This window comes from Miniopterus natalensis, chromosome 12 (assembly GCF_054644295.1).
Source record: "Miniopterus natalensis isolate mMinNat1 chromosome 12, mMinNat1.hap1, whole genome shotgun sequence".
Lineage (NCBI taxonomy): Eukaryota > Metazoa > Chordata > Mammalia > Chiroptera > Miniopteridae > Miniopterus > Miniopterus natalensis.
In genome coordinates, this window is record NC_142092.1 from 51,868,771 (window position 1) to 51,887,125 (window position 18,355).

At 35.4% G+C, this 18,355-nt stretch overlaps 1 protein-coding gene across 2 annotated transcripts in view; it reads left to right on the forward strand.

Moving 5' to 3' along the window:
• The window catches only part of LOC107546577 (myb/SANT-like DNA-binding domain-containing protein 3), a 92,311-nt gene that overhangs the window by 34,943 nt on the left and 39,013 nt on the right, over positions 1 to 18,355 (forward strand). For both annotated transcript variants that reach the window (XM_087822788.1, XM_087822789.1), the window contains exons 2-3: positions 8,465 to 8,574; positions 15,269 to 15,398. In XM_087822788.1, the coding sequence (XP_087678914.1) occupies positions 8,465 to 8,574; positions 15,269 to 15,398 (240 nt within the window). The remainder of the gene's footprint in view (positions 1 to 8,464; positions 8,575 to 15,268; positions 15,399 to 18,355) is intronic.

Sequence of the window (18,355 nt, forward strand, 5' to 3'; positions counted from 1 at the left end):
TTCTGTATCTATCTAAATCTTTCTTTTTTTGAACCTGACTCTGCCAAGTTGGCCCCTACCCAGGGGGATGGTTTAAAATATGCTTTATGTCAGTTCTGTGCTTTTCTTTGTTTTGTCATCTCCTGCTAGTGAACTATTGAAGCCTCCAATTACAATGACACAGGTTTATTTTTCAGTTTTCCAGTTTATCTTATATTTTTGTTATTCTATTTGGGACATATCTATTTTCTCAAACAAATAAAAACAAAATTTTACTTTGTTTCATTTTTTTGTTGTACTTTTAATTTTTGTGTAGGGTGGATTTATGGTATCTCCTAAAGTCATAATCATACGCATCTTTTTCTGGATTTATATTTGTCTTTTAGTTTGTGTTAGGATTTGTTTCCCAACACATATATAGACCTTTCTGCTTTCATGGGCATTCACCCATTCACATTATATGAAGTGATTATGGCATTTGTGCTACTATCCATCGTCGTCATCATCATCATCATCATCATTATTTTTAAAAGTGTGAAACTGAGAAGTTTTTAGTGTAGCCACAAGGCTGTGCAACTATCTCCACAATCAATTTTAGAACATGAATTTCTTACTCCCCATAAGAAACTTTATATTGTTTAGCAGTTACTTCCCAAACTCCACTTCCCCAGCCCTAGGCAGCCACTAAATCTACCATCTTTTGCTGTGTATTTGCCTATTCTGTACATTGCTTATGAATGGAGTCACACAATATATGGCTTTTTGTGATTGGCTTCTTTCACTTAGCATCATGTTTTCAAGGTTCATCCTTGTAGCGTGTATCAGTGCTTTATTTCTTTTTGTGTCCAAATATTCCATTGCATGCATATCTATCTATCATCTATCTATCTATCTATCTATCTATCTATCTATCTATCTATCTATCTATCTACCTCCCTCCCTCCCTCCCTCCCTCCCTCCCTCCCTCCCTCCCTCCCTCCCTCCCTACCTCCCTCCCTCACATTTTGCTTATCCATTCATCAGCTGATGGACATTTGGGATGGTTCCGCTTTTTGGCTATTATGAATAATGCTGCTGTGAACATTCATGTACAAGTTTTTGTGTGGACATATGTTTTCAATTCTCTTGGGTTTATACCTAGGGGTAAAATTACTGGGTCATGTGGAAACTCTGTTTAAAATTTTGAAGAACTGCCAAACTGTTTTCCAAAGTGCCTGTACCATTTTATATTTTCATCAGCAATATCTGATGGTTCCATTTTCTCCACATCCTAGTCATTATTTGTATTATCTTTTTAAAAAAAATTATAACCAGCCTTGTTTTTTAAAGTTCATATTTTTTTATCCCTCATTTTCCCTGTATACGTATGTAGTTTCTTTAATGGAATTTAAATTCTCAACATTTTTAAAGCTGGATTGGGAGATAATGTCATCCCATCCTCTTTCCTCTTTTTCTTCATTGTTAGAAACATTGTTTTAACAAAATTATTTTCATTATTGCTCCTATTATTAGTTTCATTATTAGCTTCTCTCATGGGAGAAATGAAGCATTTAGGAGTCGGCCTACTTCTTATGCACTTTGAAATTCTAAGTTTAAATCTTAAAATTCCCTCAGCATTTGCTTTTAGTTTATCAGATGATTTTAATCCTTTGCTACTATTTGAATATATCTTGTGTTCAGGTTTATTGATATTTCGTTTTTACCGATGTCATGTATTTTTCAAGGCTCAGTTGTTTCATCATTTTTTGAAAAGTCACTTCAGGTTCTGAAGTTCTTAACGTATTCTTCTGCCTTCAAAAACTTTGACAGGTATTATGTTTTCAGCCACAGCTCCATTTCTCTCGCTTTTGTGCAAGTATTCTGAGCCTCTCTTTTCCATGGTTTAAAATAAAAAAGTAAAACCACACCTTTTTTTCTTGGTTATAAAAACAGTATTTGTTCAATGTAAAAAATTTGAGGAGTATAGAAAAATATAAAGAAATGTGTGATCATTGCCATTTGCCTCTGTAATAACTTAATGTTTATGCCGAAGTTATTTCATTTTATACCAGCAACATTTTGAACCTTTTTCTTGATATTAGCGTTTACTTTGGCATATTTTTGTTTAACCTGGAGCCACTATTGTTTACAGATCAGATCTCCTTTTCAGATTTTTAAATTCAGTTTATTTTGCATTGTCAGCTTTCATCTAATATTGTTTTGCAAGTGCATCTAAACTGCTGATATTTCTATCTCAATTCTGTTGTGTACAGCCTAATTGATATATTTAGATTCTGTATTGTTCATAAGTCAGCTCAGTTGTTTAGTGTTTTTTTCTTTTTAAACTAATTTGAGATTTTTTTTTTAGGTGGTGCAGTTGTGTTTACCATTATTGTTTCCTTTTTCTAGTTCAGACCCTAAGTGCTTCCTAATTACCATTTAATTAGACTTAGTTTTTTATTTATTTTTAAATTCTTCACTATTTTACAACAATTTGCTGGGGTTTAAGGCTTTGGTTCTAAAGTTTTGGTTTTGGTTGTTTCAACCAAAGAGGAGAGGTATTCTTTATAGTTTCCACTGCTGTTTTGTAAAGACCTCCCTTAGTCCTTGCAGTCCTAGGAGGGATGATTATTATGCCCATTTTTACTCCAGGAAACTGAGATTGGCCAAGATCATGTAGTTGCTTAATCAGATAATTGGAACTCCAACTCTAGAGCTCTTTCTAATGCACCAGAGTTTTGTGAAGTCCTTTAAAAATTCTCTTTTAAAATAGTAAATATCAGGTTCTCCAGTGCGAACCTGCAGGTGGTTTTGTGGATTTTTGTCTTTGTGGGAGACTTCCCTGGATTCTGGCTGCCTCCTATTCCACTTAGTGTTGCAGACACTAAGGAATAGTGGTTAGAAATGGAGCAAGAGGGTAATTTTCTTGTGTTCAGATTTACTTATTGATATTTTAAAAATTTGGATGGAGAAAATGTGTTGAATGTACTTACAAAATCTTAAAAAATGTACATGTAAACATGTATATGTTACAAAATATAAATGGGATTATAACTAGTTTTATAACCTTTTTTTCAGTTCACAATGGATCTTTATCTTTGCATATCAATATGTGTTTCTAAGGCATACTTTAATCTTAATGGCTACATAGTATTTCATCAGTAATTTATTAATTCCAACAGATGGACACAGGTTTTTTCCACTTTGTTGTTATAAAAAGTGCTGATGTTAAAAATCTTGCACATGCATTTTGTATTTTTTTTCTTCTATATCATAATTTCCTAGAAGTAGAATCGTTGGGTTAAAGGATAAAGGCAATTAAATATACTGCCTTGTTATTCGGTGAGAGGTTCTCTCAATTTATACCCTCACAGTTGGTTTAAGCACTCATTTTCCCACACACCTTCTCCAGCACTGGTGTTAATTAAAAAAAAAAAAAAGCCAACTTTTAACATAGCACTTACAATGTGTCCTGCACTGCTCTGAGTGCTTTCCATGTCTTTATTTAGTCTCTGTCCACATTGTGAGATAGGTGCTATTACCATCCTCTTAAACCAACGTGGAAATGGAGACCCAGTGGTAAATTACTGAGGCCAAGCACAGCTGGTGAGTGAACAGAGCCAGGATGCTGATCTAGGAGGTCTGGTTCTAGGGTCTGCCTCTTAAACACCAAATTATAATGCCTGTTCATTTTCCCCCCAAGATTTAATATGATTTATTTGATTTTTAAAATTATTTTTACTTTTATTGAGATATCATTCATATAACATAAAGTTTACCATTTCAAAGTATACAATTCAGTGGTTTTTAATATATTCACTATGTTGTGCAACCATCACTACTATCTACTGTCTAATTACAGAACATTTTCATTACCCCCAAAAGAATTTCCATACCTATTTTCAGTTTAGTACCAATACTCCTCTGCCCCCATCCCCTGACAACCACATAGAGATTTGGTATCTTTATGCATTTACCTATTCTGGACATTCCATATGAATGGAATCATACAGTGTGGGGTATTTTATGCCTAGCTTCTTTCACTTAACATATATTTTCAAAGTTCTTGCATGTTGTAGTGCATAACTGTTTGATACTACTTTAAAAGTAATGCAGGTTCACTGTAAAACTCAAACAATTCAGAAAAATACAGAATTAAACAAGAAAGTTTAAATTCTACCAAGAGATAACTCGTTCATATTTTGGTGTATTATATACCTTCCACATTTTAAAAATAGGCATTAAAAAACAAGTTGTGTTATACATTTTTGAAAAATCTACCTTTTAAGAAAACAATGTGTCATGTCAGGAAATGTGCAGATTCTTCATTATGAGTCTGTGAGAAAGAAACACACAGGTTTGGCAAGCCAGTCAGAAATAGGAGTACTGGAGAGAGTATCAGTTCAGGACCTTTGGTTAGGGCTGGATATGGCTGGAAAGATCCTGAGTCTTTGATACCCAGCTGGGGATCTAGGTCTTTTTTTCTTTCTGATTCTGCAGTAGGTTGTCCTCTCCATCACCTTGGCTGAGCATCATGACACAGAGGTGTTTAGAGCCGAAGGAGGCAGCAGGGAGTGATGGTAGGTGTTGGGGGGGAGGATTGACATCATCAAAGTGGCGTTTAACAAAGGGTAGTTTGGCAGTGAGTATTATGTAGAATGGGATGGAAGATAATTGCGTGGCATATGTGAAATTTCTCTGGTTAAATATAGCTTAGAGAAGTTTTAGTCATCTCTGCTGTTAATGCTTTTTAATATTAATGCAAATGGCTTTTGGTTTTATATCATGAAATACTGCGTACATGTTGTTTTCTCCCTCATATCTTTATATAGTAGAAGATAACTACTGTTATATGGTTAATTTAGTACATAAGTTGAAGAGAATTTAATTTCTAACTCATCTCATTTCCTGGACTGAAGTAAAGATTTACCAAATCTTGCCTATACCTAATGCAACAGCAATTTCTAAATAGCACCTCACCTTTTAAAAAGTCTTTTCATAGCATTCAATTTCATTTTCATAGATACAGATGATTTTCACGTTTATGAAATGTTACAGCTGGCATGTAATGGGTAGATGTTGCTAAACATCCTCCAGTGCACAGGAGAGTCCCCTACCACAAAGAATAAACTAACCCAAAGTATCGGTAGTGCCAAGGTTGAGAAGCCCTGAATTCTCTTGTAGCAGCTTGCATAATTTAATCACTTTTGGCTCTCCATAAGTGTTAGCTAACTCATAAGATTCTCAGGACTACCTTCTGTTTAATGGAAGAGTAGTAGAAAAGTCATATGTATTATTCGGTAGAGCCAATGGGTCTCATTTTGAACTGTAGCCTGAACCCAGTTAATGCTGCCAAAAGTTGAGGATTTTGGCACCTCAGGTTCTTAGGTAAGTAGGGTTCCTTCCTTAGTGTGTATTGTTTCCCAGCTTTGAAATGTTAATGAAAATTGAGACAAGTCTTAAATTTAGAGAACTGTGTGATGGGCAGATTTGCAACTAAAGCAAAATATTTTTGTTTTGAGGCACTCCTCTGAGTGCTTTTTTTGTGTAAAATATTTCTGTTTGTAGAGCTGAGTTTTGAGGGCCTCAGTAATGGCTCATCTATTTTGCTGAATTTTCATCTTGGGCTCAGGAAGGCAGGTGTGTAATCATCATCACTATTGACAGGTAGTAGAGTACCCTCTTGATGCCTGGTACAGTACAAAATCCTTGAAATAACATTCAGAAGGTGATCCCAAAATAGAATTCCTTCTGTTCTGAGTTTGAGCTAAGGCTGTGGTTCTCATATTTGTGAGGAGTCAGAGCACCAGGAAGTCATGATGCTCTTGATAAATCAATTTTATTATGTGATGTGGGAAATACAGATTATTTAGCTGAGTACCTTTCCCCCCTGGACAAAATTGAGGTTCCCTTACTAAGTAAGAAGGGGAGAATAGATTCAAGTAGGTAATTAGCAGTGGCTACCATCATAACAAAATGATTTAAAATGTGCATTCATGAGCTTGTGACGTTCACGATGGTGTCTTCTCATAAAACACTGTTGGAATTTTCTATTAATCTTTATTTGTTGAACACTAGTTTTGTTGATAGCTGGCAACTTCAGATATTGACAGAAATATAAGTGAAGAAAACTGAAAATGAGAAAATCCTTTCTATTGAGGAAATGAAATTCTTACCTTTTTTTTTTTTCTCTTAATGAAGGTACACTCTAGTCTATGCCACTAGTTTTCCTAGATTATTAGTTTTCCTAATATCAGTGGCTTGGGAACCACCGACATCAATATTTGTATGTACTATTTAATGATGTGTCTCTTTCACTAATGTTGTTTTCCTAGGTAAGACAGTCAGTCTCTTTTCTCTCTCTTTTCTTTATAATACTCACCTGAGGATGTTTTTTCCATTGCTTTTCAGAGAGAGTGGAAGGGAAGGAGGGGGAGAGAGAGTTAGTGACATCTATTCAAGAGAGACACTTTTTTTCTCTCTTTTGAAAAAACATGACTCTCATGTTGAGAGCAATTAAAACATTCTTTATTTTTAAATGTCTTTTCTAAATTCTGTATAATGATCCTGTATTAGTTTTATAATCAGAAAAAAAGTCTTGATGATTTTTCAAGGTCAATGCAAGTCTTGCTATCTCTGACACTGCACCCTGTGCTTCAAATCTATTTTTTTATTTCCTACTTCTTGAAACTGCAAAAGCAGTCATAGCCTGTACAACACAGTTCTTCCCTTAATTATAGGCTATATTGAATTCATCGCTAATTGTTCCATATGTTAGCAAGATCATAAGCTCTCATGTGTTTTTCTGAGTCCCAAATTCTTAGCATAGGATTAGGTACATAGTAGATAATTACTTCTGATCAAATGATCACATTTAACACATTAACACAGGAAAATAACATGGATTTTGATAGCAGGATAGGCATAAAGTAAAACATGACTAATGATCAGGTAATCAGAATTTCATGACTTTTACCTTTTCCTATATAGGTAGGACCTCTAGCTCCTCTAGGCATGAGGGATTGCTAGAGGATTGCTTCCTGGGATCTGCTTGCCAAGACCTCACCTTGATCCAGAGCTGCAGGAGACCTCATGCTCTTCCCAGAGTTTCAGCTACTGAATGTCAGTCAGAGCTAACTTAGGCCTCTCTGCTCCCAGACTCCTGTGGTCACCACTGCACTGGGATGCGTTTTTTTAAATAATCATTTGTTTATGGTTTGCATAAAAGCATTTGTTGTGGCTCTCATTCCCCATATACAAAATGTGAAAATTGCTTTGTAGTGGTTTTTGTGCAATTCCACTTGATTGGCAGGTTTACATAGCACTACCTTGAAGCAATTTATTAGGTTTCCCAGAAAGCTTAATTTGATGCTTTTAGAGCAAGACTGACAATCTTGGAGCAGGAGCAAAATGACCACAGAATGCAAGTATTGGCTGTGCTTCCTGTGGTGGAATAAAATCAAATCAGTCACTTAAAAATTTTAAGTCTGGTCCGGCTGAGCATGGCTCAGCGGTTGAACGTCAACCTACGATCCAGGAGATCAGGGTTCGGTTCCTGGTCAGGGTACATGCCCGAGTTGTGGGCTGCAGCCGATCAATGACTCTCTCATCATTGATGTTTCTATTTCTCTCTCTCCCTCTCCTTTCCTCTCTCTGAAATCAAGATATTAAAAAAAAAATTTTTAAGTCTGGCAGGTTTTGAATTTCTTTAATTTTGTGCACATAAATATTCCATATGTATCTATTGTATGAAATTCAAGGTCACTTTATAATTCCTTTGTAATTAAAATGGTTTATTTGTCTCAAGTGAATAAATCACCCTACACATATTCTGGGTACCAAAAGAATTATGATTCTGTTTAGTTACTTTTATTGCTTTTTCTGTTTTATCTTTTTTGACTTCTTAAATGATGATTGAAATTTGCTTAAAATCTTTTATCATGTAATATTTTATATACACAAAATAATACTCCTAAACAAAACTTTGTTTGGTTTCTCATAGCTTTGAGTTTTGTATAAGTGCCATTATTCTGGGTGTGACTTGCTTTTCTTTCTTTTTAATGTTTTCATTGATACTTAATTGACATAAGATTATATTAGTTTCAGGTGTAAAACATAATAAATCCATATTTGTATACATTGTGTAGTTATTTAAAAGTAGCAATCATTAGAAAAATAATCTAAAATATGAAAACAGTGCTAAGAAGATTATCTTGAGATCTTGGGAGGCCAAAATAGAAAAATTTTGTCCATTTGCCTTTGAATTATGTGAAATCTTGAAATTTTGAGTTTTATTTTGATTTGGATTACTTTTAGGCATTTATGCAAGATTCTCATTGGGAGTCCTGAACATTTTGTGTCCTATAGAACTTGCTTTTTGAATATTATATCTTCTTATTCTTATTTTAAGGATTTTATTTATGTATGTATGTATGTATGTATGTATGTATTTTTGGATACAAAAAGACAAATACATGTGTATGACATAATTTTTCCTCTTTTACAGAATTAAATGTGAGGGAGTCTGATGTAAGAGCTTGTGATGAATCATCATGTAAATACGGAGGCATCTGTAAAGAAGATGGAGATGGTTTGAAGTGTGCATGTCAATTTCAGGTGAGAAAATCCAACCTATTTTGAAATATGTTGCATTTCTCATATGTTCAAATTCTTCGTTCTGCAAATCACAAAGCTTAAAACACCTTGGACCCCATGAGGAAATTGGGTTCACAGTCTATTGATTCTTTTTGTTAGATGAAAGGCTATTATTTATTTGTACCTTCCACGCTTCTTTCCTTGAACTAAGAGGACAGACTGGCAATAACAGATGTGAAAATGCTTCAGAAAAATGTTAAAGTTCTATTCAAATGGGAGTTATACTTGTCACTGAAAGGAAGTAAGGGACAGGTTACAGCTGAGTCTCTTATTTAAAATGTTGACATTTCCCCCTGCTCTTTCTAGTCTCTTTTCCTTCTGTTCTTACTTGCTGCTGTCTCATCTTTTTAGGCCAAAGAACATCACTGACTTGGTGCCTGAGGGGAGGTCAGGGTTAGAGATGGACTAGAAAGGGTAACTTAACTAAGGTCTTTGCTTTTCAGGTGCTGTTTTAGTTTTAATGCTATTGTCTAAAAAGAAGGGGAGCAAAATGTGTTGCACTCAGTGTTTTCTTTCTGTTCATTTTCTAGGATTGAATTAAAATCTGGTTTTAGAATGTTGCTCCCAAGATTGTCCCTGATTCAGGGTTTCAGATGAGACAAAGAAGAAACTAGAATTTTTTTTCCACTCATGGTCTTGTTCTAATCATATCCGCTGATTCATTTGTGAAACAGTTAAATTGGCTGAACTCAAACAGCAAACTCTTATTTTCCCTGTTGTGGGAGCAACACAAAAATCAGTTTTTTTTCTTTAGCCTTAGCTAGGCTGCCTGTAATATGCCCCATGAGTGGTTCAGAGGAATTCAGCCAGAAATTTGGTCTGAGTTTATACACAGAAGCTGGGACTCTGATTCTCCTTTTGGATATTTTCTCTCTCACTTTCTAGTGGAGCTGGTTGCCCTGAACTCTGCCCTTTGGTTCTGCAACCCAGAAAGATTGTAGGTTTTTTATTAGTGTTTTAGCCATCCCGTATCTGGAAGACTAGAACTGCTTTTAATATCCAATTGTCTTATAATTTCCTTAGCTTAAATTCCTTGATGTGGAATTGTTGCGTCAGTGGGATGCTCATGTGCAGATTAACATTCTCACCAGTAGCAATATATTAGATTGCTTATTTCTCCTCAGCTTGTGGGTAGTAGGTTTTGAAATCCTTTTAAATTTTATAAATCTGAAAGACAAAAAACCCACAACATTTTAATTTGCATTTGATTACTAGAGATATTAAAATGTTCCATATATTTACTGGCTACTTTTTTGTGAATTAGTATTTCATATTCTTTGCCTATTTTGGGGAGTATTTTCTTTTTCCCTTGTGGTGATTTGTAAAGACATATGTATATATGTGTATGTATGTGTGTACATGATATATAATATATTATTTGAGCATTTATATAGTTTATTGTGCTGAGCATTTTATGCATCAAGTGTTCTAAACATGTGTGTATATATATATATATATATATATATATAACATATAAAAATTTATATAATTCTCATGAGAATCTGCTATAGGTACTGTTTTGATATTTTTAAGAGTAACACTATATGCTCATAGTAAACAACTTGAACAATATATAAGAATATATGTAATATAATGAAAAATATCTTCCTTCTATTCCAGACTACCAATTGCTCTTCTCAGAGGCAACATCTATTTTACTTCTTGTATTTCCTTCTGGAAACAGTCTGTGTCTTATACATGTGTGTTTAATTTGTCTTAATAGTGTTTACCTTAGAGATGTTTCCTTTTCGGTTTATATAGATTAAGAGCCCTGTATTTTAAAGAAGTTATCCTAATGTCATTTTCATTTTTTGATAGTTTTAAATTTTCACATCATATTTATCTATCTTTGTCTTTACTATTCTGATTTTTATTCTTTGAAAGTCTTTCCCTGCAACTCCTGAAGAAATAGTGTTTTTGACCTTTTGAACATACTTGAACAGCTAGAAAATCCTCTCATGATCTGTCTGAATCCTTTTCATTCTTACCTTGTGGCAAAGCAGGAAAAGGAAATACAAGTTGGGAGTTGAGAGCAGTAGACATTTATCCAGTGCTTACTTTGTGCTACGTGCTAGGCTAGATGCCGAGGATATAAAGATGTTTAAAGTCAAGTTTCTTGCTTTGTAGGAGCGAACTGCCTAAGGGCTTACAGCATGATTTGATCCTGCTGCTGAGCGAACCTTCCTTTGACTACTACTCTGCCTTCTTATAAGCTTGTAGATCTGTTCAAGTTAAACTTAGGCTCTTGCCAGTTTAAGAACAATGACCTCATAAGCCCAGTAAACATATGAGGGTGCTTTAGCAATATCTTTCAAGTCATTTAAAAAACTTGTTTATGACTTAGCATGCTTTCAGTGTTAATATAAGCTTTCAGGGGTATAATTTTAACACATTTTAACAAATAATAGAATTTTAAATAAAGTCTAAATTTTTTTCAGCCTACGAATAAGCTATTATATCTTGCCACTTAACACAAACAAAGCTACTTTTGTTGATTTTCTACAGAGAGAATTGATCAACCCTGCATCTTTCCATTAAAACTTGTGGAGCATACAGAGGAGTGCCTATGATGTCTTTCCTAGTTTTTGTTTTTTTCTTCTTTGTTTCAGTCCAGGTCTGAAGGTCTGAGAATCAGGTGAGCTGATGATGTAAGTCTCAGTCTGAGGCTAATGCCCGAGAACTAGGAGGAGACCCGTGTCCCCATTCAGCTGTTAGGCAGAGGGTGAATTCTTCCTCCACTATTTCATTCTGTTCAGCCCTCAGTGGATAGGAGGATCTCACCTATACTGGCTGGGAATGTAGTTCACTGATTCAAATGCTAATCTCATCCAGAAACACCCTCATAGACACATCCAGAAATAAGGTTTAATCTGGGCACCCTGGGGTCCAGTCAAATTTACTCATTAAATTAACCGTCACAATCTTATTATTTTCTTATTTTCTAAACCACTTCAAATCACTTTCTTCCTGCTTAAGAGAAGGTATAGGGGAGAGTTCTTTCCCCCAGCAAGGGAGGTGGTATAGAGGAGGCAGACCTTAGGTTCACGTCAGTGCCTGCCTAAGTCAGAAGTTGCCATGTTAAAATTGCCCAGATCCCTTAATTTGCCCATAGCATAAGGAGAAGTTCCTAAGGGAGACCCTTGGGAACTGACTGACCAAGAAAATAGCAGGTCTGCTTTTCCCACCTTATGCTCGCTCCTAGGTATGTGCTTGTTAGGTTGAATTTGAGGGACATTGCCTAGACTATGTTAAGCCCTCTGTCACTACCACCAGGTGACATACAACTTGTGTAATTGTTAAGAGTACATCAGTTGTGAAGAACTGAGGTCTTCCAACTTATTAGCTATGACCCTGGGCCTACTTAAGTCTCAGAAATGATAATAGCAATACCCCAAACAGGTCATGTTTATTGAGAATTTACTATGGCCAGATACAAATACTAAAGATGAACTCTTATTTATTCCTCATAACATCTTTATTAGACAGATACTATTATAATTACCATTCTCCCAATGGGGAAAAGGCACCAGTGCCAGCCCATAGTCACATATGGATGGTGGACTCAGTTTGAACTCAACATTTACTTCAGAGCCCTGGCTCTAAGCACTAAGTCATGTGCTTCACTGGATTGTCATGATACTTAAGATAGATAGGACGTAACTTGTTGCTGGTGTTTACTAGATAGAAACTCTTGAATAAATGTTTGCTATTACCTTAGAGATTCTCAGCCCTATCAGACTTAATGACCCCTTTTTATAACCAATAATTTATATTCTGTTTCTTTACTATTCTTTAATGAAATTCATAGATACTGTAACCTACATAAGCACATAATTAAATCAATATACTGTATAATTGCAATGTAAAGAAGAAATAAAAAATTTATAGTAAAATAAATTATCTTACTATAAATTATTCAAATTGTAAATGCTTGGGCATGATTACACTAGAAGACAATACAGTAGTCACATGCTTCTATCTATTTATAATGAACGTTTGGATTTAATAAAGATTAGTGCAATTTTATACCAGAAATATCTGAAAACAAAAATATAGAGGTGGTGGATGCCAGAATAAAAACTAATATTAGGGTAAGTTATAACAGAGCAGGCTTATTTGTCTATGGTAAGTCTTACCATAGTTCTCATGTGGCTGGCTAGAGAAGCATTCAGAAATTGTATGGTATGTATGTCTTTGTTGTGTGGAGTTTTTCTTTCCTTTGCAGGACATATATCTAGCATACATGGAATCCATCTGCTAAATGACAGCAATGTCCTTTATCATTGTAACAACCAAAAAATCTTTCATAGGGCATCTATGCCGAGGGGGCAATATTAGCGCCTTTGAGAGTGCACCATTAGAAAGTCATTAAGCATTTGCTGAGCAAAGAGTTGGTTGAAAAGTTCCTAGACTTAGCACTGGACATCTTGGAGCTTATGATCTCTTTTACAAATTATGCACTGTATAGTTACAAAGTAACATATTGACTCCTGCAGACACCATACAAGTTATTGTGTACATTTTAGGGGAAGAGATTAAAGGGATGTGATCCATGAATAATTGGAGCAATATAGGAAAGCTTCCTGAAGTAAAAATTTAATTTTAATTAAAGTTGACATAGGAGTCTGCTGATAGTGTATAGCAAGTTTACTTGGTCATAAAATATTTTATTAGAGATTGTTTTTACCAGTGCTGTGGTAGCATGTCATATTTATGGTTCATAAAGTAAATCGATCACTTTTTAAGAGTAAATAAATGATAAAAGTAAATCTTGTTCATTGGAGAAAAATTGAGAAAAAATCATGGAAATAACAAACCATGACAAGTAATGTAAAAAAATATATTGATGTTTTCTTCTAGGATTTACTTTATGAATATTTATTTTACTAAAGAATTGAGATTTTATATATATGTAATTAATTTTCTTGCTGTATTTTTACTTATGTCATTTTTAAATTTGCATTCAGTTTTGTGGACTAGATAATACATTTTAAAGTGGCACAAAATTCCCGGAAGTTACGTTTGTGATATTATTGCCTGCTTTACAACCTAACATTATGTTACCTTTTCCTGTCACACAGTATTCTTTTAAAAGGTAATTCTCAGTGACTTTAATATTAATTACTTGAACAGATATACCATGCTTTATGTTGTTACATTTTTTTATATGAATACATTTTTGTTTGCAATTTAAACAGACTCATAGATACAGAGAAGAGGTGTATGGTTGTCAGAGGAGATGGGGCTTACGGGACTGGGTGAAAAAGATGAAGGTATTAAGAAGTACAAATTGATAGTTACAAAATAATCACAGGAATGTAAAGTACAGCATAGGGAATGTAGTCAATAATATTGTAATAACTATGTATGGTGCAAGGTGTGTACTGGAAATACTGCGGGCGGGAAGTGGTGGGGGGAGGTCACTTTGTAAAGTATATGTTTACCTAACCACTATGCTGTACACCTGCAACTAAAACAAAATAATATTGACTGTAATTGAAAAATAAAATAAGAAATACATTTTTGTTTGAAATAGCTGTAATAAATTTTTGTTTATAATAGTTTCCTTCAGATAGATCCCTAAACATGTAATTCTGGATCAAAAACTGCATTCTTATTTCAAGACTCTTGAAATGTATTCTTAAATTATGTTCTCAAAAGGTTGAATCAGTTTAGATTACCACAACAGGCATATTGGTATGCCCACCAAATTGAAGTTTTTGTTCGTTTAATAGCCAGTTTTTTAAGCTAAAGTAGCATTTCATTTCTCTGTTTACTAGTGAAGGTCAGCATTTTTATGTTAATTGGCCATTTGTTACTGTTCTGTAAAATTGTCGTTTGTCCATTTTTTAATTAACTTGTATTATCTCTTTTTTAGTAATGATATAACTTGTGTCGTCTTGTATTTTCTCCAGATTTTAAAACTTTAGTTGTTTATGATATTTTTGACATATAGAAGTTTAAAAGTTTTTTAAACGTAACACAAGTCCTGTGTCATGTCTCAAACTTTTTCCTTCAGCTGTCTTATTTCTACTCCTCTTTCAAGGCCCAGTTCACATTTCACTTTCTCTGAGAGGCTTTTCTTGGTACTCTAGCTTACAGTAGTAGGTATTAGATATACTTAGTGTCTACTCTTTTTAGTACATGGCCTATCTTTGAGATATATATATGTGTGTGCACACATTTTTTTCCTATTTGCATGGTGCTGTAACAAGATTGAAAGGTCTCTGAGAACCAAGATCATGTATTTCTTTGTGTCTTCTATAACATTTACCTTGGGACTACGTTCCAGAGGTATTGAATAAATGAATTTTGATTATAATAAAATGACATTTCATTTTTAGCTCTCATTATAAACATTGCCAGGAATTTACTCTTAAATTATCTCACTGGATCTTTATAGCAAGCAAATGAAGTAGATAGGAAAGGGATTTTCATTCTCATTTTTATGGATAAGTAATAGTTATTTTCATTATAAATATGAAAAAAGGTATGAAAAAGTAGCATAACCCTTCTTTTTTAAAACCAAATAGAAGAACACACTATTCTATAGTTAGAAATATGTCATAATACTATGGTATTGCATTTGTGAATATGAAATAAGCTATTGATATTCATGCCTATTTCTGATAATTTATTTTTGTTTCTTTTGCAGTGCCATACAAATTACATTCCCGTCTGTGCATCAAATGGGGACACTTATCAAAATGAATGCTTTCTCAGAAGAGCTGCTTGCAAGCACCAGAAAGAAATAACAGTAGTAGCAAGAGGACCATGCTATTCTGGTAGGTTGTGATACTCTTCTGAGTAAATGTGAGAAATGGTTCTGCTATATTTTCTAAAAAGAAGTGTGCAGTCAGAAGTGTATTCCCAGAGCTGCTGTATGGATTGCTGGGGTTTATGTGGAGAGGGAGGGCTCTTCTCCCCATTTCATTTTGTTTTTTAACCCCCAGTGATGTTAGACATATCAACTATGTTACTTCTCAGTACTCTTTTAATGCTTAATGCCATTTTTTGTGGGGACTTTGCATTTCTTTTGCCTATGGTTTGACTGACAGAATAAGATTTGGGGTGGGAAATGATACTGGACCCATTTTGTTGATATTTATTTTTTGGTGGGTGGAAGGGGGTGGGGAATATCCATAGAAAGCCATTAGTGGCATCCCAGGATGTGTCCAAGCTCTTCTCTTTTCCTGTCTTCTCTTTTCTGTCAATCCTTGTCACCCACCTCTTCCCAGTTATTTGTGTGTACTTCTCTTTTTCTTCCTGAGTTGGTAGTGGTTTATGTTGGAAGGCATTAGTGTTAAGTTTCTTACTTACATTTGTATTTGGGGGCAGTGCTGAAGGTGAGGTGTTGTAAGAAGAATTATTGTATGAATGTGAGCGGTACAGTTGAAGACTACTCTTCTATTATATGATGTATCCATTTCCTTTCTTTCCTCACATATTACAGTGCCTATATTCAGAGTTTTTTTTTAACTGGGGCCCCATTACGTAAGCATGCTTGATTGATTGTCAATGTGGTTGATCTCAAACTCCATGTCCACTAATATCACACGACTCAAAGCCCCCACTTTAAATTACATGGTTGGTCTTTCATCCGAAGACTGTTGAGTGTAGCCTGCCCCACCCTAAGATCTGATGTGGTCAGTACCCTCCCCAAGCAAGACACTTCTATCAGGTATGAGATAGATTATCTCCCAGAAACTGAGGACAAAGGCAAGACATCTCTGTGGGCAACGCCAAATTCTTTTCCATAAACTAAATAATTAGGTGCTTGGTAAAATTATTATGTTCTTAAGTCAACCGACTATCATTTGATGTGGTTCTTGTATACGTTGTGTTTCAAAGACTTGATTTAGAGACTAAGAAGGAATATGGAGTTCTTTACAATCCCCAATTAAATGTGCATCATTTATGAGGAGTATGTGTTTAAAGACACCAACTGCTTTGACAGGCAGTGAATGTCAAACATGAGAAGGCAGAGTGGTAGATGGAAAAGAGCACTGCACTAGGGTTAAAAGACCTGCCTTTAAAGTAACTCTAGCTCTTATTTACTGTATGTCTTAGACAAGTCACTTAACCAAATTGGAGCCTCAGTTACCCACATTGTTAAATAGATATCTCCTGGGGTAGTTAAATGAGGACTGAATGAGCTCAGCAATAAGATACTACATCAGTTTTGTTGTTTGCTGGGTTTGCCCGTGCTGTTTATATCATTTGGTCTTTGATTGGTCCTATGCCCTGTGCTAAAAAAATAACATTCTCTTTTGTTTACTTGAAAACTCCTAATGCTTTAAGACTGAGTTTAAGCCTTTGCTCCTCTGTGGAATCTTTCTTCCTGCCACCTCCCAGCAGAGTCTGTGCACACTTCGTGCATACCTCTATGTATATGCCACATTGTATTTCATTTCCAGCCAGATCAGTTATTTCTCAACCGGAAGCAGTGTGCCCAGCCTAGGGAGTTACAGCATAATCCCAGGGATGGAGTGGAGTTGTATGTGCTGGGGAAGGTGTGTGTACATTGAGAATACAGCCCATGAGAACAACTCAGCCTCGTTGTCAGAGTGGTCACAATGTCACCAAGCAGTGGCTTGCTGCCCTTGCGTAGAAGCCGTACTGTCACGTGTGCGAGGCTCAAATCTGTCTCCCCAGCGAGGGTTAGGGGTGGAAGTTAATGGGTTGGGGAAGGAGGGGCTGGTATGTAGAAGAGCTGGCCAGGCAGGTTTCAATGGAAGGACTTTAGCGTAGGATCTCCCTGGACTCTGCCTCTGAAAGGATTCCCATGCCTGTGTTCTGGTCCAGCCTCAGCATTTTGGTTGTGGGCGGGGAGGGGATGTGAGGCTTAGGTTCCCCGTGTTATTGAAGGTCAGAATTCTCTCTGAATGTGCTTCAGCTGCATGACTTAAGAGTTTTATTCTGTTTTTTCTGAAAAACAATTCAGTATCTGGTTAGAAACAGGATAAGACTAGTCTGAGCTGGTTCTGCAGTTACAACAATATTTAATTGGGAATTTTAAATAACACTAAAGAGAGGTGTTAGATATTATATTTTTTAAATTGGATATGGGTTGTAAAGAGGTTGCAGTAAGTATCTCATGCCCTGGGACTATCTTATTTATCAATTCTTCAAATTTACCATGTTGCCTAGCACATATATACCCAATGTGGGATAGAAGGAAAAAAGGGAGTGTTTTCCTAAGAAAATGTGGGTCACAAAAACAATTCTATTTATTATTAATCCTCACCTGAGAAGTGTGGATATTTTTTTCCATTGACTTTTAGAAGGAAGGGGGGAGAGAGAGAGAGAAAGAGAGAGAAACATTGATTTGAGAGAGATACACCGATTGCCTCTCGTACATGAACCTGCGACCCTCTGGTAGCATGCCGCTCTAACCACAGAATGCTGACCAGGGCATAAAAACAATTTTAAATTGAATTCTCTTCTCTCTTTTCTGCTTTCACTCCTTCTTTTTCTCTTTACTTAGAGAAGATGTAATTTTTTAGTGGTTGATTAATAAAAATTGAATGCAATTTAAGACTTTGTATAAAATCCCTTGAAGATTTTGCAGTGGGTGCTACATAAAATATGGTTTCACAGTTCCTCCTGTTTCTGCCATATCTGGGAACTTGATTATTGTCTGAAGGAGCTTGAAAGGAAAGGGGCAGTACTGTGATGGGCATTGTCTCTCCCTCTGGAGAACTGTCTGAAGAATGAGTGGGGTCTCCAGGATGCCCTCCCC